This window comes from Sinocyclocheilus anshuiensis, unplaced genomic scaffold (assembly GCF_001515605.1).
Source record: "Sinocyclocheilus anshuiensis isolate Anshui unplaced genomic scaffold, SAMN03320099.WGS_v1.1 scaffold54, whole genome shotgun sequence".
NCBI classification, from domain to species: Eukaryota; Metazoa; Chordata; class Actinopteri; order Cypriniformes; family Cyprinidae; genus Sinocyclocheilus; species Sinocyclocheilus anshuiensis.
The window spans coordinates 527,959-555,869 of record NW_015547654.1 but is presented as its reverse complement, the minus strand read 5'-3'; the positions used below and the strand labels follow the sequence as shown (position 1 = coordinate 555,869).

The following is a 27,911-nucleotide window of genomic DNA, read 5'->3' as shown; positions in this document are numbered from 1 at the left end:
TTTTGAACCCTGGTCCTGGTTGTGGCTTAAAGGGATATAGCTGCAGCTGGAAAGTAAGAATAAAATTAATTTGCTACCTATTAGATTGTGTTTCATTAACTTCTACACCTACCCCAAACCTAAACCTACCCCTTACAATAATACAAATACAGTAATTATTGTTGTTCAGGCGTGACAAAAATTACACAATATTAATGTGCACATGCCCAGTAGCTGCAGCTGTATCCCATCTAGCTTTAACCCCTGGTCCTTGGGAGCCACCATTCTGTCTCACTTATTAAACACACCTGATTCAGATCACCAGCTCATTAGGCGTAAGCTCCATGAATTCAGCTGAGTGTGTCAAATAAGGGAGACATGCAAATTGTGTAGAGCAGAATTGAAAACCACTGACCCAGACAAACCTCCAGTGGGCCAACAGTAAGTCTTAAACTTATTTATATGTAATTACGGTAACTTGCTAAAATGCTAATAGTTGCTTCTCAGCTTAGGAGGGTCTTTGAATGCTGTCCCTAAAATAAGGTGGGACCTTCGTGTCAAAAAGTTAGAGAACCACTGCTGTTGATTTTTTTTTTATTATTATCATTTTGCTGATGGAGCAATTGGAAATCCAAAAAGCATATTTGATTTGAATATAATCACCCTTGTACATCTATAAAAGTTTACCCCAGTTCATTTCCATGTTCCAAACCCCGAAATGGGTTCATTGTCATGCTGGAACAGAAAAGGGCCCCATACTGAAAATATTAATCTCAGCAGATTGCTTGGCTGTATGCTTGATTTTATGCATCTGTTAGATATGTGTCTGTAGCAGAAATAGTAAACCATGTTAATTAGAATCAGGTGTCCACATACTTTTAGCGTGCATGGTACATAAAGCATTTCATGATCCATTAGGTTCGTTTTTGGCATTCGTTAATTACATAGAACTGACCACACACCACAGCTCTCAGGGAATGTGCTCTTCACTTCACCGATTACTTCAACAAACAGTCATGTCCTTATGCTTGTAGATTTTACACTGGCTAAAAAGATTGTCATATCCAATTATTGTCATATTCCAATTAAATTCATGCTAACAAGGCACTATTGACTAAAATTTGACTGCTCAAGCCATTCTGAGAGAAGGAGATCATGATGAGAAACATCTGTCTGAAGATTTTTGGGTCACAGTTCTGCAGGGACAGCTGTACATTGCATAAGTCTGCCGTTTTGCTCTGAGGTCCTGGGCTCACTCCCTGAGGTCCACTGTGACACTTGCGATTGCCAGCTCAAATCTCTTTTGATTTAAGACGGCACAGATGCTGGCGAGCACCAGCAGCATACCATCAAAGCCACAGCTGAGATGCACTCAACCCACAAACGAATGCAACCTTCCTCAGATGGTTTCCAGTCTCCGCTGTGGCCCCATATTTCTCATTTCCCTTAATGAGCAGGGGAGCGAACGGGACGCCCAAGCAGAGATGTTGTGTTCTCTGAGCAGTCATGGTGGGTTGGGGCGGTTGGAGACGCAGATCAGCGACAGTGAACCGTGATCAAACAGTTTGTACGGTAACGATCCTTTAGAAGTCCACACGTCTGTTTTAGGGTCGTAGCACTCAAAGCAGTCCGAGTCTTCGATGACATCATGACCGTTGAGGAAACGTCCTCCGGTCACATAGAGTTTGTTATTGATGACTGTGGCCGCATGGTGCATCCTTCTCTCCTTCATGTTGGTGCACTTCACAAATTTATTAGCTTTGGTGTCATAGGCAATCACTCTTCTTGTGTATCCTGAAAATAAACAGCAGTTTAATTAATGTATCAACTCATCAAATGATGCATAATGTTTCATGGTTGGATTATTGTGTGATCCTAGAAAGGGGCAAGATTTTCCCCTTGACCGCTGATGTCATTAAATTTCATCTAAACATTAAACATCATCATTATTTATCATAATACAGTATATGCCAAGTAAGTGGAACCATTCAATCTGAAATCTTTCCCTGCGTTCCATTCGGAAGGGCTCATCCCTATCCCCTAATCCCTTCAAAGGGTTTACCCTCTGGAGTGAGAGCTTCGAAGGGTTGAAGGGTGTAGGGGACCAACCAACTGTTTCTTGAAGTGCCCACACGGAGGAGCCCATCACGTGCCCACACGGAGGAGCTGTCATCATGCAAAGAATCTGCACAAAGGATCATGGGAGCCCGAAGTGTCCATCAGTTGTACCCTTCGAAATCCTTCATTCCGAAGGGCCCTTTGAAGTGGCCAGTTTTGAGAACTTCGGTTTGGAACGCCCCTTCAATATGGTGGCCATGATTGTTTTCACTCCGAAGTGCCCTTTGGAGGGCGATGTATCCCGTTTGGAACGCACTAATAGTCTATTCAACTGACCCTTCGCAGTGTGATTGATTGACAGGCCATCTGACCATTCATAACGCTGAATCCACCATTTTTGTCCAATAAACAAATCAGACAGGAGAGTAGATTAACTTCGGTGGAATTAAACTTGAAAAATGGTGTGTATTGACGTCTTTTCGCAATTAAAATACCTTCAGATGTTCATTCACGTTTATTTCGTGCTTTAAGTAAATGTGAAAAGATGATTGGTTCATATGCCGCTTGAACTGCACATTAAAGAACCACAAAATGGTATTTATTGATTGATTTTCTTACAAAATGACTAAATTTAAAAGCTAAGACTGTTTCATACCAAAAGTAACCTGCTCTGTCTTGTCTGTCGGCGCATTTTCAATGTTCTCTTTGCTCCGCAATGTATTTTTAACTGTGTGAGAACATGATGTGTTGTGTGAGAGCGGCATGGCTTGTCGGACGTATCAACAGTAACTAAGGTCTTTGCGAAGGGTCCATTAACTAACTAAATTAAATACCGGTAAGTGGTTCTCAACCAGGAATCCAGCACCAACTAGGGGGCATGACCAAACTTCCAAGGCATCCTCAAGATGACTTAAAATGATTTACAAAAAAAAAAAAAACTTAACTTAAAAAAAAACAACTAAAACTTAAGGTATTTCTTCTTTTTTAATTCACCTACTCAACAACTGCTTTTTTTCTTTTGTAGAGCCATGGTCCCATAGTTTTAAATATCAGATTTTCCATATTCTTTCTTACAGTTTAACCCACCTCCAACAATATAAATCATGTCTTCTATCACCGCAGCAGGTGCACAGACGTTCTTCACTGTCCTGGTTTCCAGTCTAGACCACAAGTTGCGGGAGATGTGATAAACCTTGGGGAGACAAAGGCATTTGTCATGTGGGATCACACCTTGAGCGAAGCACAGATTATATTCTCTGAACGACTTTTGTTACCTGTATTTGTCTCACTGGATTCTGCAAGGCATCCTCGCCTCCAAACACATAAATCCTCTGATCGTTGGCTGCGACTGCAGGGTGTAGGACTGCTGTGGGCATCGGCGCCATGGCCTCCCATTGATTGAACATGCTGTTGTAGCGCTCCACCGTATTTGAGATCTGCTTATCCGGCCCTATTCCACCAAGAGCGAAGATAAAGTGTAGGTAGGAGACGCACTGATGGGCGTAACGTGGCTCCAGCATGGGCTCGGCGGTCCTCCACTGGTTGGTCTTCAATGAGAGAGTATAAACTGTGGCGCTAACTGCACTATCTCCAGATACCAGACTGAGACTGAGGCCACCAACCACGTACAGAATGCTGTGAATACACACATACGCCGCCTTGTAGAGTCGCAGAGGTAGTTTGGCGAGCCACTGCCACCGTTGTGTCCGTTCGTCGTAGAGAAGCGCCTCTCGAGACGTCTGTTCGTTGTTCTTGCGGCCTCCAACCACCACCAGAGTCTCCCGGCACGTGTAACGACGCGGTGTGGTCCAAAGGGGCTTCAGCTCTTGAGTGCATTTGGCACTTACGGAAAACATCAGACGTCGCACAGACTCGATGATCTCGGTGCACAGCGTAGACGACTGGACGAGTGGATCGTTGGCGATAAACTGGAAGAGGTATGTCGGATGGATGTACCGCAACCGGACCTTCTTAAAGAGGTCATGAATGGCTCCTCGCCGGGAAAAGGGGTCATGGTGGATCCAAGCAAGTAACGTCTCGAAAACCTGCTCTTCCTCCGCGCACAGTCGGTCGTCCTCCAAGTAGCACATTAGCTCAGGAAGAGAGAGTTCGCAGAAGTCCTCAGAAGCAGCTACGTCCGAGAAACACCGCACAGCCATTTCTTTGGCTCTCTCCTTGAGGCTTTCGCAGTGAAGGATCTCTGAAAGCCGGATCATGCTCAGGCAGTTTTCCGGATTGAGCTGTTCCTGTAGGAAGGTGGAGCAGGCCTCGAAGAGCCTCCCGTAATGCAGCATGGAGGCCGCCTGCATCAGGGGCAGCACCAGCTCCATGGTGATGGTGATGGTACCAGTATAGATGTAATCCACAACACATTCGATGACCTCCGATGCGATGCCTTTCAGGTCCACTCTAGCCTGGCTGCTCTCCCGGAAGTTGCTGCAGAACATGGCTCGGAAGTATGGGCTACTGGAAACCAAGACGTTCCTGTGGCATGGGATCTCCTTGTCTTCGGTGCACAAGATCACATCGGTGAAGATCTGCTCCTGTCTCAGTATATTCAACTGAAACAGGAGGTGTGCGGGGAGCTCTTGGTCCTTGAATGGAAAGATCTCTGTTGATGTACTAGCCATGCTGCAAAGGGAAAGGATTGAGAATACTGGTAAATTACTGTTCAGTCACGGTGAATAGGTGAAGTTATGGTTTGCTGTTGTCATGGCTACCACACAACCTTTCCTCCCTTTCTCCCTCTCTCTATTTTATCACCCCTGATGTTTAGTGCCAGGCCACGACGTTCTATTCCAGTGTCCCTTAAATCATTTTAATGCTTCCATGTGCAGAGCGCGGCTACATTTCCCTATCAAAGCTAAGTTTATCAACGCCGTTGTATCACTTGCCAGCTGTTTCTGATCCCCTCGGTAGGTTTGCCCTTGACAGCCTAACCATTTAGACGAGGACATTTCATGGGGCTATTATCAACACTAAGTCGTCTAATCACCCCAGAGACAGCTACTTATTTTATTTCACTCCAGATCACATGGACCTGTCTGACATCTATTTTGGGATGCTAATTGTTTTTTTTTCTTATTATTAAATGTCATTCTGAGACACCACAACAAGGCTGAAAGTATTCCCCAAAGATAAAAGATACCATATCATATTTCAGTGGCACTTATTTAAAATAGACAGCAAACTCTCAGTCGCCAGTGCAGTTGTGAAAATGACCGTAACAACAACTGCCGTAAGAAAATCTCAATAAATAAGGATTTCACTATCTTGACTGTAATTTTGCTAGATCATAACATGTAACTGCTTATTAGTATTATTAAAAACTTGCATTGTATTAGCAGGACAATTCAGAAGAGGTAAACTACTTTTTAAAAGTAAATGCTCTGTCAGAATTCACAATCTGTACAATAAAGCATTTCCTCAATTAAATCCTGTTTCATATATTTTTAAAGTAGCTCTTGAACTCACCTGTTTGTTCTTTACACTCAAGTTGATGACGAATCAGGCACAGTTCAGCAGGATAAAAGCAAATATATTTCTCCCAGATTTCTCTCTCAAAGATGACACAGTCAAAAGTGACATGGAGAAAGACACAAGGTCTCAAGTTTGGAGTCTGCCATGAGGTCGCTGTGTACATTCCAGTTACCGAGAATAGTCTGGAGGGCTGCTGTTGTCCAGGGCTCACATGTGACCCTCCCCTTGTTTGCTCCCACAGTGGTAGGCCGTGCACCATGCATTTTGTGTGTTTTCTATGGCAGTGACAGAGAACCCAGCTTATCCGGAGGACAGAGGAAGGGGTTGAGGGCTTGTGCACACCCCTTGGCAGGCTTGTGTAACCCAGAAAGCTGGTAAATATAGTGCAGTGCTGATGGCTAGGATGAGTACGGTGAACAGCTGAACAGTTAGGCCCGGTTACCTTGGTTTGCATCTTGCTTGAGAAAATAAGTAAAAAAACAAAACGGGCTGCTATTTACCTGCCACCTGTTAAGTTGCATTCACCTTTCAGAATTTTAAATATTTTGTTCTTCAAATCAAGCTCTAAGTCAAGTCATGGTTCAATATATCTACCAATTTATCTAGTTTCACAGGCTTTATGTAACATAGAGACCTAACATATCTTTTTATATATTTCCGTCAGTGTCCTATAGTGATAGATTAGCAATGAATTGCTTTTATGTAAGTATACTAATGTATGTAATCAACATAAAAGAAAATGAAAAGGGTGGCCAAAGCATGCAAATGAAAAAAAAAATCATATCAGATGAACTGAACCTTAGATACTGGTACATATACTCCTTCCAGCCCTATCATCAGCTGCATGCTGGCCTGGGAGAAGATGAATTACTGTCATGTTTAGATTGCTGGAGAGGGAAAGAAAAACAAACATGCGTCTAGGCAGATTATATGACAGCCCCAGAATGCCATGGAGTCTGGAATGTCAGCAAGGGAGCATCATCTTTAGTAATGTCACCTGTTCCCTTTGATGTACACAGCTGTGTTTGCTTTGCCTACTGCACTGCTTTCCTACCTAGTGGCTTGTAGGTGTGGTTATGCATTTATCTTAACAAAAACAGAAGATATTTGTATCAAAATCTTGATAGTGATGGTTTTATAATAAGGTGTGGGCAAAGATTTAGCATATGAGTTTCAATTTAAGCTATCACGGTTTATTTTGGTTACACCCTCACAACATTTGAATGCAATGTGTTTTAATGTTTGGTCTCTGCAGCTATGCCTGATTCGTGAATGAATCATTCATTTGAGTCGGATGTTTTTCATGATTCAGTTGAACCCACTGAAAAAGACGGGACTAAATGTAAACTTATATTTAGGTTCTGATACACTGTGCCGAATCTTTTTTTCTTTTTTTTTATTGTATATGCTGAACAATTAACATTCAAAAGTATACCAAAAGGTTACAAACACGGTGTTCACGTTTTCTGGAAGAAAAAAAAAGAAAAGGGAAAGAAAAATAAATAAATAATAAATAATAAGGAGGGTATACATCAATAATCACAATAGAAAAGAGGAGTTTAGTTCTTTGAGTGTGTCCATAGTTCTGGTTGCTTTCCGATTTGACAGACCTTGAAGAGTTTCAAAATAAATCCTCAAATCAACTTTGAAGTGGGAGATACTGGGCTTCCTTTCTGACCATTTACATTTGTGTATGTAAAACTTACCTAATAATATTAGAAGATTTAGCATAAAAATGTGACTCTTATCCATATCTTTTTTTATCAAAATAAAATATAACATCTCTTTTTCTTATATTAATTTTAGATACACTCAACATAGTAAATAAATATTCAACATCAATCCAGAAAAATTGAACATACATACATTAAAAAAAAAAGATGCAAAACAATCTCTACATGCATTCCACAAAAAACACAAAATTCAGAGAGATCAGCTCTGTATCTCTTGAGAAACTGGTTAGTTGGATAAATTATATGTATAATTTTAAAGTAAACTTCACTAACTTTATTTGTGACACAGAATTTATTCTTTTTACCTTTTCTGACCCACTTCAGGTCTTAAAGTCTCTATTAATGAGCTGACGAGTTAAATCGGGTGTGTTTCAGCTGTTGAAACACTCTCAGTCGTTCTGCGACTGAATAAATGCACTTCTTATCAAGGGCAAAAGTGACAGAAGCAGCAGCTGTGAGTGGGGGGGCCAACCCTAGCCCCGCCCCTGCGTTAATTGCGTTAAATATTTTTAACACCTTAAATTGAAAAAATTAATCGCCTGCGTTAACGCGCTAATTTTGTCACCACTAATATATATACACACACACAAAAAGAAAAACAAGTAGATATAATAGAAAAAATAGAAAGCTAGTGTTTGTTAGTTTTTTGTTGTTGTTTTTTTTTTAAATAAAAAATAAAACAAACAAGAAGATAAATATAGATAAAGTAGAATTAAAATAGAATAGAAAGTGTTAGTTAGAGGGTCAAATAAAGGTGGAACAGATGTGTTTTTTTTTTAATCTCTTGAGAAACTGGTTAGTTGGATAAATTATATGTATAATTTTAAAGTAAACTTCACTAACTTTATTTGTGACACAGAATTTGTTATTATAAGTCCAAATCAATTTCCAGTTGATATTCTCAAAATGGTTATTCCAGAAGTAGCCTACTTACATCGAAGTGTTGCAGGGCAGTGAATCAAACATCTAAAAAATGTATTATTACATTTTCTATCTTTGATATCAATACCGTTTAATAAGATCTCTTTTTTTAAATGTTGATTGCTTAGATTCACTAAATCCCTTTAAAAGCCTCACAAATCCTGCTGGTATTGCATCAATTACAATACTATATTCACGCGGAGGTATTGGAATACCAAATTTCTCAAATTCAGTATATGTAAGTAATGTAATATCCTTCATTATTTATCAACTGTAACACCATTAGAATACAATTTTTAACCCAATTAGTATAGAAAATTGATTTGTTCTTATATTTAACATATATGTGCCGAATCATGACTGCAATCCCCTTTCGTCACGCACTGAGCGGAAGTGACGTACATAGCCAGAAGCGTGACGAAGGCTGGCTTAAAAATACAACAAGGAAGTGGACGTTTACTGTCAAGGCTAAAATAACTTTCATAAAGGAGACATTTAATTTCCTATCGGTGTCTTATCACTGAATAAGTACCGGGAGGGTATAGTCATCTCGGACTTACCCGCAAGCCCGTGAGTATCTGTTTGAATAACCGTGGAGCTCGAGTCCAGCAATGAATACGGACGTAGAATTTCACATCAGGCAGAATTACCCGTGGAACAAACTGCCAGCTAATGTCAAACAGGTACAGTAACACACAAACACCATCTGACTTGACTTTCCCATCACTGCCTGCCCTGCCTGCATAATAATTCACAGCGTCAGCATGATTTCCAGAGATTCTGTCATTCATCTCATTCATTCAGTTATCCGTAAACACACACATACATACACACACACACACACTGTGTAAAAGCAGAGGCACAGTCACATTATGAGTGGTTTATATAAAGTAACTCAGTCCACACCATCACAGTCTTAAAAAACGTTCACTCACTCACTCACACACACACACACACACACACACACACACATCCACACATCATCATCATCATCATAATTATAGTTTCGTTACTGTCATCAGATTCCTCTGCGTGATATCTAATCATAAAAAACTGTGGGAATTGCATTTTTTAATATATAAATTAATCATTGCATTAGTGTGTGTTTGTGTCGACTTTGTATCAGATGTTTCTTCTAAAAGTTATTAAAGCATGTGGGAATAAAATAGTGTAATGTTTATTTATGCTTTGAAATAATATGTACAATATATTACACTGAACAATATATTCAAATAATGTTTAGTTTTTATTGAATAATATTAAACAATAGTTCATGTTGTTTTATTTTGCAGTGAACAAAATGTAAATGATCATTATGTATTTGTATTTATTGTTTTATAATTGTTTATTGATATTTAGAATTGATTGATTTATTTTAGTTTTTAATCAAAAATATATATTTTGAGAGTTATTTGTCCACTGCAATATAGAATAGAAGAATTATGGCTAGAGAAACCATGCATCAGCGGGTTAAAAGGAGAACAAATTAGACAAATGCAGTAGGAATAAATGTGGATAGCATATAAATTGTGGCTTTGGACATATTTGATCAAATTTAGATTTTTTTTTCAGAAGGAAATGATTTTTGACATTTGAAATCAGATAGACAAAGTCAGTTTCACATTCATGATATTCAATAATGCCAAATATTATGTGTTTGCATTGTGTAACTAAATATTTTTGCATTTTCATTTCTGTTAAAAAGCTTTGCAGTGTTTTAATTGTCAACTTGCTTTATTTATAGAGCCTGGGAAACTCGCAGCGTGAATATGACAAGCAGGTTCTTCTGTACAGTATCCGAAACCAGCTTCGCTTCCGCAATAACCTAGGTAAGCATTAGATGAACGGAGAAAATCTATTGCTTTTCTCTTCCATAACTCCTATTTTTCATTCTGACATTGTTCCAAACCATTTGTGTTTCTCACTCCACTCTGGCCAGACCAACAAGCTCATTGTAGCTCCTGTCAGCAGATGTAATTAAATTGAAATAATGAGCCTCGTTTCTCTGATTTAGTGTCCCACAACACTGTCAAAAACCTCTTCTCTAACAGTCAGGCATGTGAAGAAGGATGAACGCAAGTATTATGAAGAGCTGTTGAAGTACAGCCGGGAGCATCTGATGCTCTACCCCTACCACCTGTCTGACATCATGGTCAAGGGTCTGCGGGTCACCCCCTTCTCCTACTACATCAGCATCATGGAGGTTCGGTCAAGTCAACTATTTGAATAATGTTTACCATAATTGCTTTTTCATTCTTATTTATTATTCTTTTGCAGCTTTTAATTGTAAAGAGAGAGATGGGGAGAATAGGAAGTTTACTAATTTAATGTTCTCAAACTACCACATTATTTTGTCTACACTTATCACTGATTCTGTGAAAACAGTCTTAACATATGGTAGACATGGGCTGGCATCCAAGCGTTCAGTGTTTTACTGATCTAGTTTGCAAGTGTTTTTCTTCCTTTAATGATAGTGGCGATAGAGAAGGATTAACTCATAAGCTCATTACAGTACAAGTTCTGCATTCTGATAATGCTTCAGACAGGTTTGTTTGCTAGAAGTTAGTGTTTTGTTTGCGCATATGAGGATTACTGTAAATGACTCATGCAGAGTGTCAGCTTACCATATTTTATCGTATATAACAACAGTGTCTGCTTTCTGTCCTTGTGGCTTCTGGTGTCACTTATGCAAATTCATTTACTGGTGTTCTTAGTAAGTTTTTAAATAATGCTCTGAGAGCATTCAGAGGGAAAGTTCACTATCATTATTTACTTACTCTCATGTTATTCCAAACTTGTATGTCTTTCTTTTTTCTGAGAAAAGAGAAGTTTTAATGTTCTCTTCCATGCAATGAATGTAGATGGGAACCAGGATGCCAAACTCCAAAAAAGAAGAAAAACACAAAAGCGTCCAACAAGTAGTTTATTGCTTTGTGTGAGAAAAATCAATCATCATCATTCACTTGCATTCTATGGAAAATTGCAGCTTGGACAATCTGCTGTAAACATTTCTTTTTGTTTTCCATCGAGGAAAGAAGGTCATATGGGTTTTGAAAGGCACGAGGAAGCGTAAATGATGACAGAATCGTAACTCTTAGGTGAAACTATTGTTTCATTGGATTTCATTTGATTGCAAGTGCATGACCCAATCTCTTTCCCCTTCATTCAGGACATCATGAACTGTGAGAAGAGTTATGATTCCCTGCCCAACTTCACTGCTGCTGACTGTAAGTTGTTCTCTCTCTGTCAGAGCTGGGAATCATTATTTGTTACTGTTGCTGACTGCTCATGCACAATAACGAGGCCACAAGCCACTAGAGACGACTGTACATTGCTCACTCAGAGTGAAGTGGCACAGAATTACTCTGACTAATAGTGAATATAAATATTTTAATGAATGTACTTTGCTAATTCTTCAGAAGAAATATGGCATTGCTTTCTTGATGCTTTAAATGTGCCATATATTCCACAAAAAGATGCATTTACTGTTTAATGTGGCTCAGACGTGGCATACATGCATTACTAAATAATGATTAGTGAAATAATATTTAGAAAATGTGAAATATATGAATATACAGAAACATGGGTAACATTTTATAATAAGGTTTCATTTCCTAACATTAGTTAATGCATGAGGTTGATTTTGCAATCACCACAAAGGAGCAATATAATAGTGTACAAGCACCTGACAACAAGACAAACCATCACATATTATTTTGTGGAAAAATGTAGAATTTGATTTTTAGAGTATCATTGCATTTTACGAACCCCTTATATTTACCCATATGTCTTGTCATTATTCAACTGAAAGAAATGTGCCGGCGTATCTTCGGGGAATTGATGTCAACAACCTTATGTGAATTGCAAGCAAAGATTAAAGTGAATTGTGCAAGGCTGTACAGTCATACATATATTTGTACCCCAAAGCATCTGGGTACAAAATCATTGGCATAATAGCACATTATTAAACTATGTTATGAAACAAATCAATTGTAATTGGCCCATAATAGCTGGCTGTGCATGCTCAGAGATCTCACAGAACATGGTCTTTGGGTTGGGTAGACAGAAGGTAGCCAGCAGGCTATGCATGGGTTTTTCGCTCTAATCTCTTTGTCTGAAGTGAAGCTGCACTCCTGCCCTTCACAGCTCACCCCACAGCCTTTGGCATCATGCCTGGCACGTCGTGGTCAGGCCTGGCCTTCTCTAATGATCCCAGACCCCTGTGCCTTTATGCATGGTGAGGGACAGGCTGCTGAGGCCCCAGGAAGGCAGAATCTGGGGCATAGAGGAATATGTTAAAATCACAGAGGTTCCTCCAAACACTAAAGGACATTTATGATGTCCTACCAATTGCATGCATAAGTGGTCAGCGCTCAATAGAGGTGAAAACTGGGTCCAAAATGTTCTGTGAACCTCAAACCAAGTGTTTGTAATGCTGCCTGGTCACTTATCAATTATCCATTGTGCTTTAAATGCACACACATGTACATCCAAAGTTTAAATAATGATTCTGCTCAAAATTCAATTTTTATTAATTTCAGTTCACATTTATTCGTATAGTGCTTTTAATGAGACCTATTGTTTTAAAGCAGCTTTACAAGAGATGCACGTTTCTACGTTACAATTAAGAGTAATTTGTTATCAGAGCTGACTGTCGAAGTAATGTCCATATGGCAGAAATGTACAGTTCTATTATAATAAAAATCATGCAGTTAATGACGCATTCAAGCAGAAACAAAGAACACGATTAAGGCAATGATTACATGTTGTGATCATAATGATTACAATTAATCAAAAATTTGTTTAAAATTTGGAATCAACAGTGTGCAGATTTTTTTGCTTTTTTTATACCAATGTGTAGTGAATACTATAGACTTTTACCAATCAAATTTTATTGACATCTTTACACTGCAGAGGTAGAAAAGAAGCTGCTTCTGACATGGCATTTATGTTGACAAATGTATCTACACAATTACAAACAAAACAAAACATTACAAATGGTCCATGACTCCCATTATAAGCACTGAAGCTGTCTTACACTCAACACTTCAATCAAAACATTTTCACATTTGACTCAAAATTGATTTAGTTAAATTTTTTGTTCTTTTTGTGCCCTTATCTTGAATTTTTCCCAAGATTTTGCCCTCGTTAATTTCCGATCCTGGTGTAAACCGGGTCATAGATTGCAGATTAGATGTCCATCCATAAAGTATTTGGTAGTTAGTGTCCATTAGCGTATTTATTGATCTAACTGTTGATCTTTCAGGTCTGAGGCTGCTTGGGATTGGCAGGAACCAGTACATTGACCTAATGAACCAGTGCAGATCTTCCAAAGTAAGTCGCTCTTGGTTTTACGCTGTAGATAAATTAGGATGTTATGGTTTACTTCCATGGAATATCTTCTGGGATTTCAACATGATGTTCATTAGATGGTTCTCAAATCTGGATGGTTTCATTGCTCCCTTTGAAGATGAAAGATGTAATCCATAGAGAGCAGTGCTTTGCACACACGGTGATAACCTCACACTGTTGCTTAAGCAGCATCTGTCTGTGGCTAGAAATTCTTCCGGAGGAAATCGGCTCGGGATCTCCTGCCAGCAAAACCTGTGGAGATCACAGTAGAGCCCTGGTGGGTGGTACAGACCGGATATATCACCGAGGATGACATCAGGGTAAGGTGGATTAATTTAACAATGTTTCTTTAGTCTTGTTCATAAAATTACATTAGGCTTTTGGAAATGGAAAAAGGGAAATAATATTACTTCAAAGAAATGGAATCAATGAGAATAGAAATAAATTATTCATTTAATATTTCTTTTATGGTGTAACTGTGTTTTCAAACACACCATTAACAGTTATGTCATTTTTAAATAAAAAAGATGAGCAAAACATCAAAACAAAGAACCAAATTATTCTCAACAGCTACATTTTCCCTCATATTTCCCGCATGAAACTATCAGAGGACAAAATGTCTTCTAGTTGCTCATTTGAAGGTTTGTAACTGGAGTGAAAAACCTCTGCCCTTTATTGTTTTTGTGCTGGGTTGATTCCAGATCTGCTCTGTGGCGGAGAAGACGGCCATTGATAAGATGATAGATTCTGGACCCCAGCTGGCTGGATCAATGGAGTACAACGTGGTTCTGAGTGAGTGTCACTGAGACAGTTTCAGTTTTTTAGAAGACCACTTGAAATAAGGATGATCAAACCAGGTCATGCTCTATGCATAAATACAAGTCAGTGTACTCCTATTTTAGCATTAATGTAATAATGTAATGTAAAAGACTTTGCTTTGATTGTCATCCTTTTTCAGGACTGCATATGGTGGAACATACTGATTTGCTAGCATTGGTGACCAGGCCTTTAAAAAAAATAATTGTGACATTATTATTGTATTGCACCTTGTATTACCAATGATATTGCATATTTTGACCCATAAAAGCACGTTTTAATGATATAATGTTCCAGAATTTGACAACTCTTAGTTATAATTTTTATTTACACATTTTATATAAGCATAATTTTGATAGACAGATTTTTTAAACTTTGACAGATTGAAATGGGACTCCATAACTGCCACGGTGAATAATAATAATAAAAAGATTAAAATAGTAAAAGTTATATTCCCTCACTCCACTAATTATTATATTAATATATGATATTAATAACATAATAATAATAATAATAATAAAAACAACATAATATTTACTGAATATTTAACATTTCAGCCAAACTGTCATAGTCTCTGCATCCAGTCTGTACTGGTCTGCGCAGAGCTGTCCATTGGCCTGTGCAGCTGACTGGTTTCCATGCACAGCAGATAATGGCAGCGCACAATCCAAAAGTGTGGGGCAATTTTGAAGTCAGACCAGTACGACCTCTAACAAAATGTAGTCGCACATGCAGGAAAAGTGTTTGGAAAAAGCCACCATTTAGTCACAGTCTGAAGCCCTGTGTTTTTATGGGTGGTACATTCAGTACAAGAAATTTATTTATTTATCATCTCCATTTTTTCAGGTTTGTACAACCGGGGCTATATATATCTTGATGTGCCCATATCAGATGACAGCTGTATATCAGGTAAGCACTGCAGTTTATCAAATGGGCTTTAATTTTAACCTCTTTGGAAAAAACCTCTTTTGCTCATCCATCGCCACAGATTGTACGTAATAGCGGATGGGAGAATCATTGATCAAAAAGTGTTGATAGGATGATCACAAATCCATTTGGAAGAATAGCAGAGAAAACATCTAGGTTACTCTTCTTGGTTTTCATTTTCAGTGCCGCCGCTTGAGGGATTTGTCATGAACAGAGTCCAGGGTGATTATTTCGAAACACTACTCTACAAAATCTTCGTTTCCATCGATGAGCAGACTAATGTGTCGGAGGTGTTTGCAGTGCACTTTTCATTTCTTTTTAGTGATTCTGCTTGTCTTTGAGAATCTCATAGCACTTTTCTGTTTGTCATTTCAGCTGGCTAATGTACTGGAGATTGACTTGGGCCTGGTGAAGGTACGTGTCATGCAGGGATGAAAATGGAAGGCCATTTACATGGAATGTTTGATATGAAATGATGCCTTTATAGCTGACTGGGAGGACGGTGAATCCAGGATGCACCGGTTCTGGAATTACCGCCGCAAAGGCAATTTTCGATGGGTTGTGCGAGTCCTTCTTTGAATGTATGATGCAGAATGAGGACAGAACCATCGTGTTCACACATTTCCTTTGTAGCTGTTTAGCACCATTTCAGTATCTGGCAGAGTGGAAAACAAGCTTATTCATGTGCTCCGTCATGAAAATCCATAACTCCTTATTAGAAAAGCCAACTCTGATGTGACTCGAAGGACACGATCTTTAACAATGAATTTATTTTTACACAAGTATTTATTTTCATTATCTCTTTGACATTTTGCTAAGACAAATAGAATGAAATGTTTCCTGCAGTCATCCTATTAGTGAAAACCTATTCATTTAGTAAATGATGATGACAGAGTATATTTGAATAGATCCATTGCCGTCAGTGTGTATGTGTGGCAGACATGGTTCCTTTTGATAGCAATGTGCCCGAAGACAAATACTTTCATTGGAAAAGCTTGAATATTGGACCTTATTTTTGAAACATGAGACTTTTTTTTCTCTTTTCTTTTTCTTCTTTTTTTGTAAATCATTTATAAAGCCAATCAAAGTATCCATTTATATAAGAATAGTTTTATGAACTTTATTAATGAATGATTTATAAAGAATTTAATTCTGCTCATTTTTTACGAATTACTTTAAAATAACGAACACTCTCTCACACAACACATACACAGTGATATTTAAATTCTATTTTTTTTCCCACCATAATTTAAAGTACAATGAGGGAATATAGTATCAGGCTGTATGGAGCCCAAATCCTGACCTACTTTCTCCAGTACTATTCAATCTTTCTCAATAGCTAACAGAGTTTTATCTTCATATGTGACAGTACCGCAATTTTCTTTTCTTTTCCACTTCACCTAGAGTCGTGCTTATGGCCATGTAGAAAATAACCTTTGGAAAAATAAGGGAATATGTATTCATAACCTTATCTTAGTTGGCCTAGCTGCAGAATCAGTTGGATGCAACAGATTTGATGTTTCTTGTTGTCAGGTGAAAATATTCATGGTTTATTCATGAAGATGTATGTGGATGCTTTCCAAACATAATTCAGAGACTGACTTCCTCGTAAATTAACTGTGCTAACATGCTATTATAGTAGTTAATAATCATCACTGGATTGTGTATGAATATTGGACTTTTTTTCTGTTGTCTTCCAGAATGCAGTGTCCATGTATTGTCGCCTGGGGTTCGCTATCAAAAAGGGTCAGGTGATCAGCCCGGACCAGCTGCACACCTCGTGGAAGAGTGCCCCTTCGGTCAATAGACTCAAGTATGAGAAGACATACCTGACACTGATGAATAGGCTTTTAGTGCTGGCTCACGTCTAAGAAACAAACAAAACTCTTGCTGCTCTAGAAATCTCAAACTCCGGGCCGTTCACACATTAAGAGATTTTATCTGTGTTATTGGTCATAGTGGCCAGTCTTACTGCTGGACGCCCGGAGTTTATTGGTGGGCTGGCCATATCATAATCTGGCCATACCATATCATAATCACAAATATGACTAGGATTAAATCCTTCCAATGAATTGAATATTGATTCCTAAAATCCTAGGATTGGTATTTTAATTGATGCATAAACATGTCTGCCAAACATAATTTGTGCCACTTCACGTCTAGCAGATGTCGCTGGGTTAGTGGTGGATAATTGTTGACACCGAACACATGCAGTACTCCACCTCTATCATATATATTCACCATGCTAGCTATTTATTTAATTATCATGCTAAACATGTTAGATAATAATACTTTAATTTTTAATAATAATTAAAAGTAATGAATTCTTCAATAAAATTAAAATCTTTTTATTATATTATTGTTGTAATTGTTATGCATTATTATTTATTAATTTCCCATAAAGGAAAACCTTTGGTTTTTTGTGTTCTTCATAGTGACATTATAACAACTCTTCATTCAAAATCTGGAAAAATCGGAATAATCCTCTTCTCTGTACCAATGTCTTATATTAACTTTGCATCTAATATCTAATAATCTAACAGTTTATAATGGCTAAACTATTTGGAAACGTGAAAGGAAAAATAAAGAGAACCTGTAGTGTTAATGTGGTAAGTAATTGTTGACATTGTAGCTTGAATATTCCCAAATGATTCACTAACAAATTGAAATCAGAATTAAATCAAGAGCTTGTGATTGAGAATCAAATCAAATCAGAATGGGAATGTATAGCTGGTTAAAAAATCTCATTATAATGTGACCAGCAGTTGCTATATGTGTGAATGTCTCTTCAGTCTGGTGTTTCACTGTGTTTTATATCTGAGTGTTTTCTCACGTTTGCCAGAGGCACTATGGACCCTCAGAAGATGCTTCTGTCATGGGAGGGTGGCAGTCCAGTGATGGAGGCAGGTTCCTCAGCCACTGATACAGACACCACCAGCCTGGAGGACCAGGGTGAGAGCACAACAGCTTTCATTTAATTATAAAGAGCTTTCCACTCATCCGTTAGACACTAGCTCACTTTACTTCAGTGTATTATTAAACATTAGTCTGGCTCCCATCAGTACAGAAATCATAATAACGTGAATTAAATTGACTGTGTGATTTTTCCCTGTCCTCTAGACACTGCAAGTGTGAGCAGTCTAAGTATTCCAGTCGCCCCGACTAAGAGGATCGCCTTCCTGTTTGACTCCACGCTCACCGCCTTCCTCATGATGGGCAATCTGTCCCCTGTTAGTGTCTCATTCACAGATTTAAGTATTTCTGCTTTACAATTGACATTAGTTGAAACACTACATGTGGCTTATTTTACTGTGTATTTTAAAGGGGTCATGAACTGCCTTTGTTTTTTATTTTGTACTGTTCTCTGAGATTCACTTGTTATCAAGATTTTTACATAAACTCATCAGAGCGCTCTTTCTGAATAGGCGTGGTGGATTGTAGACTCTGAAGTAAACACCCACTGCTATGATTGGCTAACAGTTGAGAATGTTTGACAGCCTATATCCTTCTTAAATGGATGCTGCTGTGTTTTAGGTTAAAAACGCATAAATACTCAGTACATATCAAATGATCTGTAATAACAGACAAAGCAATAGTGATCACGTAATGAAAACAGTTACTCACACTTGTGTGGTGCGACATCGGATCCAATATAGTTTTCACAGCATCGTCTTTTCGTTTCAATCTTTCTGAAAATCCTGCGCTGAATTGTGCCTTGTTTGTAAACGAATCCACGGTAAAATGAAGTGAACAAAGCGGTCGCGGTCTGGAACTTCAATTAAAAATAAAGTTCATCAAATAAAGTTTATCGTTTGGTTTCTGTGTAGACCTGCGTTTGCTGCTCTTGTCATTTACCTACTATGTGCGCGAGTCAGTGGGCGGGGCTAAACATGCAGTGATGTAGAAGCAGGCGTTGATCATCTTCTGCGGAGGCGATGTTTAGCCACACTATTATATCACAAAGTGGCACATTCCACAAGCTGTCGTTTTGGCAGATTCAATACTTCAATTGACCCCTTATATATCAAAAGTTCAAGGGATTTTTGATTTCTCAGTTTATGACCCCTTTAAAGGTGTTTGATAATATTTAGTGCACTGGTTCAAAGTTGGTGGGTTGTGACTGAAAACAGATTGTGGACAGGGTTGCCAAGTCTGTGGTTATACCGTGGAACTACTTTTAAACTGTTGCCACGGGTTTATTTTTTTATTTTTTTTTGCCTTCCTGAAGGTTAAAGGTTTGACATATTACATAAATTGTATTTAACTAAATGCTTCAATTGAAATATTTTTACCCATTTAACATTCTACCAATGATAAAACTATGCTTAATGATAAGTTTTGTGAGGGAGTGGCACTGGTAGGGAGCCTTTGAGCTCCTCATGATTACAGTTTTATAACACTGTTATAATAACCGTTATGTTGATGATTAGTGCTGTATAGTGATTTTCAAAATCTAAATTCAGAATTCTAAACTTGTGTATAACACATAACATAGGAGTAGTATATTTTGAGTTTTGATATTTGGCAATATTTGGCTAGTTATGGGCTGTTTTTGATTAAACGTTAGACAACAGCAAAGGTAATCTAAATGTAAAAATAAGGGAAAGAAGAATGCATTATTAAAGAGCCAATATGTACCTTTAACGGTAAATTTAAGAACTCTCATATCAGCCTATATCCGATCTTACTGATACTTATGTCGGGCATCCCTACTACAGTAATTGTCCTCTGTGGTATTTAGATGCCAATTTATCTGTTACTTGGTAGAAGCAGCCAAATGAAGCAGATGCCAATATGGGCAAGTTGTATGACATGCGTTTATCCTAAAAAACATGAACAAAACTACTTAAATGCAACCCAGAATATGTTAAATATGAGTTCACTTGCTGAAAAGACAAAACCTGGTTTGTGCCCTCCACAATGTGTTTAGTGTGGTGAATTATTGCCTGCCGAGAGCATGAAAACATCGAAATTCAATTTTGTACTCTAAACCGTTTTAGTACTGTTGTGTCACCACTTAAAGTCCAGTGGAAAAGCTGGACCCTGAAGCTAAACCAGTTGAGAACTGCTGATTTAGTGAACTCAAGGGTTTTCCAAGATTGTCAATCATCAAATATGTTTAGTATATCATCTATAAATATCGGGATTTCATGTGGTGTTTTTCGTCTCAGAACTTGAAGAGCCACGCCGTGACGATGTTTGAGGTGGGGAAGTTGTCTGATGAGACCCTGGACAGTTTTCTCATGGAACTGGAGAAGGTAATACCCTTATTATAGGACACAAAAGAAGCTGAGGGACACACAGTGGACAGACAATCTCCGTCTCTGTGCTCGTGTTGAAATAGAAAGGGGCCACCGCCAGGGGCTGATTATACAGCACACACACTCACATTTTTCACTTTGGCACTGCTGTCACATCTCTTGCGCACACAAAAGCATAAAGGCTATTGCATTTCTCCCTTAATATCTCTCCAACCTTTAGTTATTCTTTTCTTGTTTGCACACGTTCTTTTACTCACTGACATAATGACTGTCTTTGTGTGTTGAGCTTAATAAGGATGCTTTTATGTTATAAGGTTGAGAGCACTGCTGAAGGAGAGGCTCAGAGATATTTTGACCATGCGCTGACCCTCAGGAACACAATACTCTTTCTGCGCTACAACAAAGATCTCACGCCTGATCAGGGCCCTGATGTACCAAATATAGGTACGTGTTAGTATCTGAGGGCTTGTATATGCTAGACCTGGGTGATCAATAAAATATTTATGTATTAAATGTTATATTGTTGCTTACAAATTAAATGTATTTCTATGAATCAGTTATTTTGAATCCTTTTCATTTAAAAATGTTCATGGATGGATTTTTAACAATGCAAAAAGGATGCAATAATCATTTACCCTGTTTTAGTTCTTAAATGTATTAATAATAGTTTCTCTTTCTTAATTTTAATTAAAATTCATTTTCGAAAAAAAAAATAGAAAAATTAATTTTAAGTAAATGTAGTAATTTCAGAGCAAAAGCAAATACATCAAATATACTATACATATTGAGCATGTGAAATATAACAATACATCATAAAAAATATACACAGGTGGCCAAATGTTTGGAATATTTAGGAAATTTAATTGTGTTTGAAAGATGTCTCATATGACCACCAAGGTTGCATTTATTTGCATTTATTAAAAAATACAGTAAACCATATTATTGTGAATTATTATTACAATTTTCTATTTTAATATATTTAAAAATATAATTTATTCCTGTGATGCAAAGCTAAATTTTCAACATCATTACGCCAGTCTTCAGTGTCACATGATCCTTCAAAAATCATTCTAATGTACAGATTTGCTGCTCAGGAAACGCTTATTATTATCAGTGTTGAGAACAGTTTTTGCTGCTTAATATTTTGTGGAAACGATTCTGATGGGTAATACACGTCATTATCAGTGTCCTTATTTAAACTGTATCATTGTGATCTTTATTAAATTAAATTTTCTTTCAATTATGGAGCGGTACAAGTAGACGCATGTTCACACGTCCTGGTTGGCACTGTTTGTGTTTGTGTTTCTCGCCAGGCCTGCCTCTGGACCTCCTCCGCTGTGAAAGCCTGCTGGGATTGGACCCTGCCACCTGCAGCCGTGTGTTGAACAAAAACTACAAACTGCTAGTTTCCATGGCGCCACTCAGTAACGAGATACGGCCAATCAGCAGCTGCACGCCTCAGGTAGCCCAGGAGACTGTAGTCAGACCCGTAGAGAGGGATGTGTGAACGCTGGGAGTTACGAGACTGTGCGTGCGCTCAGTGAGCAGTCAGATCCTTGTCCTCTTGAGAGTATCATTCAAGCTAAATAGGTCTTTCTTTGCCTCCGGGTTTCTTTATAAAAGTTGCACCATGTACAAAAATGCTACCCACCAACTACATCTCTGCATTTCCATAATGATCTTTTACATGCTGTTTAGATGTCTTTTGCAAATAAGGTCAGCATTTGGCCTTGGGGAGAAGTTACGGTGTGCATTTGGAATAACTTCATTTCACTACACTTCATTACATGTTTTGTCACTAGGAGCTGTTGGTTGGAAGTTGGCCATTTATCTTAGAGTGGCTTTATATGTGTCTGATGTGTCTCTTCCAGCACATTGGTCCAGCCATTCCTGAGGTCAGCTCCATCTGGTTCAAACTGTATCTGTATTCTGTCACTGGTCAAGGCCCTCCTTCACTGCTGCTGTCCAAGGGATCCAGGCTCCGGAAGCTGCCAGAGATCTTTCAGGTCCGTTTCAGCAAAAAAATATTTATTTCATTTTTGTTTGTACTTTGTATGTATATATGTATATTAGGGGTCTTAAGATTTTTTTAATGTTTTTGAAGAAGCCTGTTCACATTTCTTCTTATTATTATTAATATTGAAAACAGTTGTGTGCAAAATCTGGAAACTGTAATGCATTTTTAAGCATTCTTTAATTATAAACATAATTGTCTTTACTGTTGATAAATTGAATGCATTCTCACTGAACAAAAGTATTCATTTTAATAAAAATAAAAAAAACTTACTGTCCCAAAAAATTTGACAGCATTATATGCATTATAAACATGCTAAATATCCTGTTATTATCATATATAATTGTAATAAATATTATATATATATATATACTTTTTGTAAGTAAAATAACTTTTACATAATCATTTGATATGTTACTCAGGCCTATGACCGACTGCTTATTACATCTTGGGGTCATGACCCTGGGGTTGTCCCGTCATCCAACGTGCTAACAATGCTGAATGATGCCCTCACCCACTCTGCTGTGCTCATCCAGGTAATACAGGGAGACCCTGAATACCCAAGAATTCTCATATCTAACACCTTCTCAATCTAATCTCATTTTAATTTCATTTTAAAACATTTAACAAAATCATTCTTTTCAGGGTCATGGAATGCACGGTCACGGTGAAACTGTCCATGTCCCATTCCCATTTGACGACGAAGACCTTAAAGCAGGTAAAGTCTTAGTTGTGTATACATATAGTGGCCCAGGGTTTTTTAGGGCCACTGTAGATGTGTTTAGCACTCTGAATAGCCCAGTCTTTCTAACTGGCCGCTCCGATTTGTGTTGCCTCTCCCAGAGTTCTCATATTCCAATATGTGTGCGCACAAAGCCCTTAAGATCCTGCGGGACAAAGTGGATCTGGAGCACCAGTGTGGCTACATCACCATGCTCAACCACAACAACAGACATCGCAGACGACCCAGTGACACCGACGGTGGGGCTAAGAGCCTCTTCTTAATTCTAACTGTCCATTTAACCGATCTCTGAAATGCCTGATAAGGACAGCCCCTATACTGATCATTAGCCACTCCAGGGCTGTATCGATAAGTGCTGCAATTAGATTAGAATGAGAGCAACCGGTTTAAGCTTTTGCCAGTGTGTTTTATTAGAGCAGGTCTCTAATTCAATTAATGTTTTAATTGCAGTCCACACATTTGATTGCATCACTAATCAGAGTGAAACCTGAACGCTACCTTCAGGGTCTCAAAGGAACTTGAGATTCCCTCTCTGTGCTTTCCTCACAGGAGACCCTGAGCTTAGCGGAGTGCTTGATGCCAGCGGAAGCAATGAATCTTTTGAGCTGGTTACGGAGGAGAATAACGGAGACGGCAGCAAGAAACCGGGAACAGAAGGTAGGTGTTCTTTGACTGAGAGCCAGAATCTGCAGATTTTGTTTGAGAAATCATGCAGAATAGAGTTGTGGGTACTGATAATCAATCGGGTCATGTGACCGAGTCAGTATGAGGTGCTCAGAAAATCCTGTTTGTTCACTCTCCCAGTGTTGTCCAGTGAGGATGAATGGGTTCCTCTGGAGCTTTGCTTTGGGATGCCTCTTTTTAGCTCGGAGTTAAACTGCAAAGTGTGTCAGAGGATCGTCTCCCACAAACTCTGCAGCAAAGACAGGTGACAACTTGAACAAATGTCCCCTTTTTTTTTACTGTGCCTAAGAGTGCTTAAAAATACTTTTTTGTGTTTGCAGACATGCACTGGCATATTGAGCGGCGATGAGCACCATAGCTTAATGTGCCAATGCATGTCTGCAAATATTTCTAGCAAAGCAAATTTGAATCCAGCCCATTATTTTACTGATCCCTGTTCCACTTATTTATCCTATCATTTCCTGTCCTCTGTCCACTATCTATATTAATAAAAGTGGCAAAAGGCTAATACACTTCTATTTAAAAGTTTGGGGTTGGTAAGATTGTTTTCTATTCACAATATTATTGTGAAATAATAATAATAATAATATTATTTATTAATATTGTTGAGAAAGAATTCAAATAATGTTTTTTCTATTGTAATATGTTCATTGTTATATATAGATTACATGCAATAAATTTAAAGCTGCAGTCTGTAACTATTTGGTTAAAAATGATCCAAAATTAATTTTTGGGCGAGTACATTACTTTAAATGTGACTGTGGCTTTAAATGTCAAGTTAATTTTGTAGTATTTTTTGTTGTTGTTGTTGTTGTTAATGCATTCAGTTCCTTTTCCAGAAATAAAACTAAATTAAATATGTAATGATATAATTAATCTGCTGTAATTAAGTAATTAACATTCATGTTTGTACAAATGACGGTTTGTTGAGCTTTCATTATAATTAGACATGTTATAACATGCTATAAATAAACATCTAAATAATCATACACATAGAGTACCAATTCTATGTATGCATTCCAGAACAAAAAATATAAATAGTTCACCTTTGGCACGTTTTATTATCATCGCTGGCTTTTTTTTATATTATCGCCCCTACCACAGTGACAGATAACACTAAAATTGGTGGTGTGAGAAATCACACTTGTCTCTGTGATAGTTCAGTGACTGGCCTCTTCTTTAATCAGAACCAACGTCTCTTGAATGAATGCATTAAAAGAAAAATGAAGCATATTTAATTATGTTCGTTTTGACAGCCTTAATTACAATATATATGTTAAAACTGGACTAAAGAATAAAGAACACACTGTTTCTTTTGCAGTCTTCAAGAGTTACTACATTCCAGTCGAAAACTGGCATTAAAAGTTCTCAGTTTTGTTCATTCATTCCAGGTAAATCTTCACCAATTTTATTTTGTTCCGAGTATAATGTGGGTTTAGTTCATAGGAGCAGTGCTAATGTCTTATTTCAAAGATGTCATTCAGCTGTATTACAGTCATGGAAAACCAGGAAGTATCAGCAAGTTTTAAAATAGCTATTTCCTACAGGAACTTAATGAAATCTTATAAAGTCATGGACATTTCTATAGTGGATATATTTTTTTCTAGTCATGTTCTGCTCTAAAATATTTCCTCTATGAGAGTGCAATCTCTATAAAATTGGTGTGAGACCCATGGTATTTTTCACTGTCAGGTGTTCTTTGTATGTGTCTTGAGTTGACTATTTTTCACCGTCCCTCACAGGATGGAAAACAGCCCGCGGACCCTGACAGCGGGGTCTGGGGTCCCCCGAGTCAGCCCCCGGCAGAGTCTGGGGTCCCCCTCCCCGCAATCAACCTAATCTTCAAGGACGGCGAGCTGAAGGAATGGAGCGGCCGAGCGCCGCCCTCCCTGCACTTCTCTGCCCCACAGAGAGATCAGCCCACATAAAACACTACCCTCAAAATAACCCTGTTCAGATCCACACCATACACTGCTAATGTCATGAGTTACCATGTTACCTGTGGCACTCAATCACACACAGCCATCAAGCGCTGCTGCCGCCATCCGTCACGTCTGGATGCAAGCGTCCAGAGTAAAGTCCCGACGGCTTCAATCACACATCCCATTCACCCAAACAAAAACTAGAAAATCTATTTACAAAAAACCTTTTAATGTGTATATAGACTTTGCTTGGAAAACATAGGACCAATCCATTCATCCAAGGATGAAGTCGCCCTACTCGTATTACCATGTTTTGTGACCTGATGCATGATATCACTGCACAAAATCTCAAAAACTACTTGACTGAATCAGCAGGGTTTGAAAACACAAAGTTGAGGTTTACGTTTTGCACAAAGCCTGTGGATGACATTCAGGTTTATTCAATTTTTTTCTTTTGGAAATCAAGACCTTTGTTGGGACTTGATTACGGTTTATTAGGTAGTATTCCAGCTGGAAATCTTGTCCGTCTCAATTCTGCTTGGCAGAGGAGCGTTTCTGCTTCACTGAGACCAAAGACCAACTTGTTTTATGTTGATTTTTACTATTATTTTAATTTGCGCTGCCTTATTTGCTTTGTGCCCATTAGACTACTGTATCACCAAATGCGTTTATTCAACTAGGCCAGTTTGAACATGTTCCCACTATCTGCTTTTGTCTACAAACCTTCAAGTAGTGACAACAAGGTCATCGATTATCCATCAGTACCTAGATGTGTTGAATATCAGTATAAGTTTAGAGTTTATTGTGCGAATATGCAGTAATACAGCATTAAATTCCCCTCAGTGGCCTGATTTTTTCCCCTCAAGCCTTTACTGAGGGTGCTGCCAGTGTTTCCCCAATCAAACCTTATGGTAGTGGTGTATGAAGACCGATTAGAGATCTTGGTGCTGCATGAAGAGTGTGTAGAGTCGTTGTGTGTATTGTGCACCATCCTCTCCTCATCTCTTTATTTCCCCTTTCCATTCCTTCCTGCATCGATACGACCCAAAACAACACCGGCTCCGTGCCTGACCCTGTCACAGTGTTAGAGAAAAAATAACCGATAGTTTTATAAAGTCACCCTGCATTTTAGGAACGCTCTGTTGTAGTGTATTTGATGGGACTGTGAACATGCTCTTGTAATTAAATGGGTACAGAAGTTACATTTTCCCCTCACTCCATCCCATTCTCCAAAATATATGTCATAACAAATGAGTATGTAAAAAGTATATGAACGTACTAATAAATATGTTACAAAAACTCCCATTGCAAGTGTTAGCATGGAGTTTGTCATTTAAAAAGCTGTTTTCTTCAGGTTGTTGATGGGTTGGCTACAGACAGGCTGGCTCCCCGGTGGCTGTAATTACTATAGCAACACAAATTCAGGGTGTCACCAGGGGGCATTGAGGCTCTGAAATGGGGCATGTCATCATAGGAATAGCACAAACCAGAAGAAGAAGGAAAAAAAAGCATCTGATGTTGCCTGTCAACAATTCATATCGAGATGCTCTTTATTTTTCATCCTACAATATGCACAAGGCCAGTGTATGTAGTGGTTTGACTTTGTCATTAATTTTATAATTAATCTTGTAGCTTAATAATTAAAACTCGTTTTATCTGGAGGCTTGCTCTTTAAAACTAGGTCAGTGACTATAGTCAGAAACTTTCAATATTTCAAGAAATGTGTGTATGGGAGGAAATTTGACACAACGGGTGGCTACCCTATCCATTTTTATTGTAGATGTGCTGCGAAACTTTTACACAGAAATACACTTGTACAAAAGGAATATAACCTTCTACTTCAGTCTCTCTGTATTTTCAGGCTTTCATGTTTCTAAGCAGTGCATGTAGAAAAACAAAACTGGCATTATCTATGTATTTAAATATATCTTGGATGTTATTTTTCACTTAATTGGAAGGGTAAATACTTTTATTTACAGTTGAAATGACTGTAAATAAAGTCTTATTCTGAATTATTAAATT

At 38.1% G+C, this 27,911-nt stretch overlaps 2 protein-coding genes across 4 annotated transcripts; one reads left to right on the top strand and one right to left on the bottom strand.

The window, feature by feature from the left end:
* The first annotated feature begins 113 nt into the window (after window positions 1-113).
* Window positions 114-27,188, top strand: fam91a1 (family with sequence similarity 91 member A1). 2 transcript variants are annotated; one of them, XM_016504289.1, is made up of 24 exons: window positions 114-420; window positions 9,916-10,000; window positions 10,223-10,374; window positions 11,341-11,398; window positions 13,438-13,505; window positions 13,730-13,843; window positions 14,225-14,315; window positions 15,186-15,248; window positions 15,450-15,556; window positions 15,642-15,680; window positions 16,967-17,079; window positions 18,109-18,218; window positions 18,387-18,496; window positions 20,438-20,524; window positions 20,842-20,971; window positions 21,841-21,989; window positions 22,399-22,533; window positions 22,964-23,077; window positions 23,187-23,259; window positions 23,385-23,522; window positions 23,833-23,940; window positions 24,088-24,211; window positions 25,289-25,358; window positions 25,710-27,188. In XM_016504289.1, exons 3-24 carry the CDS (start codon window positions 10,291-10,293, stop codon window positions 25,893-25,895), a joined length of 2,271 nt encoding a protein of 756 aa, XP_016359775.1. In that variant the 5' UTR covers window positions 114-420; window positions 9,916-10,000; window positions 10,223-10,290; the 3' UTR covers window positions 25,896-27,188. The 2 variants fall into 2 exon arrangements, with proteins under 2 accessions (XP_016359775.1, XP_016359774.1); XM_016504288.1 differs by lacking the exon at window positions 114-420 and adding an exon at window positions 8,571-8,854.
* Window positions 455-5,758, bottom strand: klhl38a (kelch-like family member 38a). Of its 2 annotated transcripts, XM_016504290.1 has the most exons (4): window positions 5,512-5,758; window positions 3,312-4,668; window positions 3,124-3,229; window positions 455-1,773 (listed from the first exon to the last, which is right to left on the bottom strand). In XM_016504290.1, exons 2-4 carry the CDS (start codon window positions 4,665-4,667, stop codon window positions 1,484-1,486), a joined length of 1,752 nt encoding a protein of 583 aa, XP_016359776.1. In that variant the 5' UTR covers window position 4,668; window positions 5,512-5,758; the 3' UTR covers window positions 455-1,483. The 2 variants fall into 2 exon arrangements, with proteins under 2 accessions (XP_016359776.1, XP_016359777.1); XM_016504291.1 differs by lacking the exon at window positions 5,512-5,758 and having other exon boundaries at window positions 3,312-5,394.
* Window positions 27,189-27,911: the final 723 nt, after the last annotated feature.